Source organism: Palaemon carinicauda, chromosome 3 (assembly GCF_036898095.1).
Source record: "Palaemon carinicauda isolate YSFRI2023 chromosome 3, ASM3689809v2, whole genome shotgun sequence".
Taxonomy (NCBI): domain Eukaryota; kingdom Metazoa; phylum Arthropoda; class Malacostraca; order Decapoda; family Palaemonidae; genus Palaemon; species Palaemon carinicauda.
The window spans coordinates 191,613,982-191,618,533 of record NC_090727.1 but is presented as its reverse complement, the minus strand read 5'-3'; the positions used below and the strand labels follow the sequence as shown (position 1 = coordinate 191,618,533).

General features: G+C 47.0%; 2 protein-coding genes across 2 annotated transcripts; both read right to left on the bottom strand.

Annotated features, from left to right (window-relative positions):
* Positions 1-1,297, bottom strand: LOC137636187 (hepatitis A virus cellular receptor 1-like). Its single transcript, XM_068368595.1, has 2 exons — positions 1,070-1,297; positions 1-720 (listed from the first exon to the last, which is right to left on the bottom strand). Exons 1-2 carry the CDS (start codon positions 1,295-1,297, stop codon positions 1-3), a joined length of 948 nt encoding a protein of 315 aa, XP_068224696.1.
* Positions 1,298-1,930: 633 nt separating this feature from the next.
* LOC137636180 (hepatitis A virus cellular receptor 1-like) lies at positions 1,931-2,834 on the bottom strand. The gene is made up of 2 exons (XM_068368583.1): positions 2,655-2,834; positions 1,931-2,290 (listed from the first exon to the last, which is right to left on the bottom strand). Exons 1-2 carry the CDS (start codon positions 2,832-2,834, stop codon positions 1,931-1,933), a joined length of 540 nt encoding a protein of 179 aa, XP_068224684.1.
* Positions 2,835-4,552: the final 1,718 nt, after the last annotated feature.

Genomic DNA, 4,552 nt, shown 5'->3' with positions numbered 1-4,552 from the left:
CTACACGTTGCGCTGTAGTGTAGGGTCAACTTGCACAGTGCTCTGTAATGTAGGGTCAACCGGCACGGTGCGCTGTGATGTAGGGTCAACCTCCACGGTGAGCTGTAATGTTGGGTTAACTGGCACGGTGCGCTGTAATGCAGATTCAACTGGCACAGAGGGCTGTAATGTAGGGTCAACCGGCACTGTGCGCTGTAATGTAGTATCAACATGCACATTGTGCTGTAATATAAGGTCACCCGGCACGGTGAGCTGTAATGTATGGCTAACCTGCACGGTGCGCTTTAATGTAGGGTCAACCGGCACGGTGAGCTGTAATGTAAGATCAACCTGCATGGTGCGCTGTAATGTAGGGTAAACCGGCAAGGTGCACAATAATGTAGGGTCAACCTGCACAGTGCGCTGTAATGTAGGGTCAACCGGCACAGTGCGCTGTAGTGTAGGGTCAACTTGCACAATGTGCTGTAATGAATTGTTCACCGGTATGGTGCGCTGTAATGTAGGGTCAACCGGCACAGTGCGCTGTAATGTAGGGTGAACTTGCACAATGTGCTGTAATGAATTGTTCACCGGTATGGTGCGCTGAAATGTAGGGTCAACCGGCACGGTGCACTGTAATGTAGGTTCAACAGGCACTGTGCACTGTAATGTAGGGTAAACCTGTACCGTGCAATGTATTGAAGGGTTAACAGGCACGGTGCGCTGTAATGTAGGGTCAACCTGCACGGTGCACTGAAGTGTAGGGTCAACCTACACAGTGTGCCGTAATGTAGGGTCATCCGGCACGGTGCGCTGCAATGTAGGGTTATCCAGTACGGTGCACAGTCAAGTAGGTTTAAGCTATACTGTGTGCGCTGTAATGTAGCATCAACCGGCACGGTGCAGTGTAATGAAGGGTTAACCGGCATGGTGCGCTGTAATGTAGGGTCGAAAGGCACGGTGCGTTGTAATGTAGGGTCAACCTAAAATCTGAGCTGTAATGTAGGGTCAATCTGCATGGTCGCTGTAGTGTAAGGTCAACCGGCAGGGTTCAATGTAGTGTAGGGTGAACTGGCACAGTGCGCTGTACTGTAGGATGAACAGGCAGGGTGCGCAGTAGTGTAGGGCCAACCGACACGGTGCACTGTAGTATAGGGTTAGCAGGCACGGTACGCTTTAATGTAAGGTCAACGGACACGGTGCACTGTAATGTAGGGTCAAACAGCACAGTGCACTGTAGTGTAGGGTTAACTTGCACCGAGGGCTGTAATGTAGGCTCAACTGGTACGGTGCGCTGTAATGTAGGGTCAACTAACATGGTGCCCTGTTATTTATGGTCACTATCCATGGTGCGCTTTAATGTAGAGCCATCCAGTACGGTGCACTATAAAGTAGGGTTAAGCTGCACTGTGCGCTGTAATGTAGGGTCAACCGGCTCTTTGCACTGTAATGAAATATTGACCGGCACAGTGCGCTGTAATGTAGGGTCAACCGGCATGGCGCGCTGTAATATAAGATCAACCTGCACAGTGCGCTGTAATATAGGGTCAACTGGCACGGTGCTCTGTATTGTAGGGTCAACCTGCACGGTGCGCTGTAATGTACGGTCAACCAGCTCGGTGCGCTGTAATGTAGGGCCAACCGACACGGTGACTGTGATGTAAGGAAAATCGGCACGGTGTGCTGTAATAAAGGGTCAACCTGCACAGTGCTCTGTAATGTAGGGTCAACAGGCAAGGTACGCTTTAATGTAGGGTCAACCGGCATGGTGCACTGTAATGTAGGGTCAACCTGCACGGTGTGCTGTAATGTAGGGTCAACCGAAACTGTGCGCTGTAATGTAGGGTCAACCGGCACGGTGCACTCTAATATAGAGTCAAGAAGCACGGTGCGCTGTAACTTAGGGTCAAGCTTCACTGTGCAATGTAATGTAGTTAACCTGCACTGTGTGCTATAATGTCATGTCAACCGCCATGGTGCGCTGTAATGTGGGGTCAACCGGCACGGTGCGCTGTAATATAAGGTCAACCAGCACGGTGCACTGAAATGTAGGGTCAATCTGCACAGTGCTCTGTAATGTAAGCTCAACATGCACGGTGCTCTGTAATGTAGGGTCAACCGGCACAGTGCGCTGTAATGTAGGGTCAAACAGAACAATTCGCTGGGATGTAGGGTCAACAGGCAAAGTACGCTGTAATGTAGTGTCAACCTGGACGGTGTGCTTTAATGTAGGGTCAATCTGACCCGTCCGCGGTAATGTAGGGTCAACCAACACAGTGCGCTGTAATGTAGGGTCAACCGTCACGGAGCGCTGTAATGTAGGGTGCACCTTAATGTAGGGTCAACCGGCACTATACACTGTAATGTAGTGTAAACCTGCACCGTGCACTATAATGTATTGTTAACAGGCATGGTGCGTTATAATGTAGGGTTAAACTGCATGGTGCATTGCAGTGTAGGGTTAACCTGCATGGAGCACTGTAATGTAGGGTCAACCGGCACGGTGCTTTGTAATGTAGGGTCAACCTGACCCGTCCGATGTAATGTAGGGTCAACATGCACAGTGCGCTGTAATGTAGGGTCAACCGGCACGGAGCGCTGTAATGTTGGGTCAACCGGCACGGTGCACTGTAATGTAGGGTCAACGGGCACTGTGATGTGCGGTAAACCTGCACCGTGCAATATATTGAAGGGTTATCAGGCACAGGGCACTCTAATGTAGGGTCAATCTGCACGGTGCACTGAAGTGCAGGGTCAACCTGCACGGTGTGCTCTAATGTAGGATCAACCTGCACGGTGCACTGAAGTGTAGGGTCAACCGGCACGGTTAGCTGTAATGTAGGATCAACCGGCATGGAGCGCTGAAATGTAGGGTCAATCGGCACGGTGCACTGTAACGTAGGGTCAACCAACACGTTTCCCTGTAGTGTAAGGTCAACCGGCAGTGTGCGCTGTAATGTAGGGTCAACCGGCAAATGCGGTGTAATGTAGGGTCAATCTGTTCAGTGCACTGTAATGTAGGGTCAATCTGCTCAGTGCACTGTAATGTAGGGTCAATAGGCATAGTACGCTGTAATGTAGGGTCAACCTACACGGTGCACAGTAATGTAGGGTAAACCAGCACAGTGCGATGTAATGTAGGGAAAACTGTCACTGTGTGCTGTAATGTATTGTCAACCGGCACGGTGCGGTGTAATGTAGGGTCAACCTGCACGGTACGCTGTAATGTAGGGTCAACCGGCACCGTGTACTGTAATGTATGGTCAATAGGCACGGTGCTCAGCGATGTAAGGTAAACCGGCACGGTGCGCTGTAATGTAGGGTCAACCTGCACGGTGTGTGGTAGTGCAGGGTCAACCGGCACCGTGCCCTGTAATGTATGGTCAATAGGCACGGTGCGCTGCAATGTATGGTCAATTGGCACAGTGCGCTGTAGTGTATAGTCAACCAGCATGGTGTGCTATAATATACGGTCAACCTGCACGGTGCGCTGTAGTGTAGGGTCAACTGGCATGGTGCGCTGTAGTGTAGGGTCAACATGCACAGTGCCTTGATCTCGTCCACATTTGGTACACGAATAATCTCTTATAGTTTCATTTCTGATCTTGTCCTAGCATTTAAATCCAAATATTCTTCTGAGAGATCTTTTTCCCAAATGAAAAATCTGTTGGATATAGTTTCATTGTCATACTACGACTCGTGTCCATACACTAACACTGATCTCACTAAACTGAAATATAGCCTGATTTTTATATGTAATTTCAGGCGATTTGTTTTCCAAATTTTACTTAACCTAGCCACTGTCTGATTTGCTTTTATCAATCTTTCATTAAACTTAAATTCTAATGATTCTGTATTATATTTGCTAGATATTCAAATGATTCTGTCTTATTAATTCTTTCCCTTTAAATGATATTACCATTTCCATTGCCTATACCATTCTCTTCATCTGTCTTTTTTCTATATATCTTGAGCCCAACCTCGTATGATATTTCATTTATTCTGGTAAGCAAGCTTTGCAAGTCCTGCAGTGTTCTGCTAATATGGCCAGCGTCATCAGCATATTCTATGTCGGCTAATTTCCTATTACCCATTCAGTCCAGTCCTTCTCCATTATCCACAGAATCCACGAGGAGGATAAATAACATAGGTGACAGCACATTCCCTTGGAGTGCTCCACTGTTCAATGGAAACTCCTTTGATAAGACTCCACTAACCTTAACTTTGCAATTGCTTTGCTCATGAACAGACTTAATCAAATTTACATATTTAAGAGGAACTCCACAATAACGCAGGACTCTCCATATTTTTTCAGAAAAGTTGAAAATTTACAGCATCAGAGGTATAGCGCATGATTGGTTTCAAAGCGTGCACGGAAAATCTCTAGTTGGAAAATTGCCAGTCGGAAAAATGACTGTGAGGAATATTTTCATGGAGAAAATTACCAGTCGGAAAATTACCAGTTATTCACTTTTCTGTTTTCTAATTATGAAAAATTTCAAATTGAAATTTGTGTATTTTTTTTAAAATTATTCCTCTCGTTTAAAATGCAATATTCAGTTTTTGACTAAAC

Coding starts and splice junctions, on each gene's coding strand:
- LOC137636180 (XM_068368583.1), bottom strand. CDS start 2,834: ATGCCGGTTGATCCTACATTACAGCTAACCGTGCCGGTTGACCCTACA. Junction 2,291..2,654: donor ACCCTTCAATATATTGCACG/GTGCAGGTTTAC, acceptor CCTACATTACAG/CGCTCCGTGACGGTTGACCC.
- LOC137636187 (XM_068368595.1), bottom strand. CDS start 1,297: ATGTTAGTTGACCCTACATTACAGCGCACCGTACCAGTTGAGCCTACA. Junction 721..1,069: donor CCCTGCCTGTTCATCCTACA/GTACAGCGCACT, acceptor TGCACCGTGCAG/GTTGACCCTACATTACAGCG.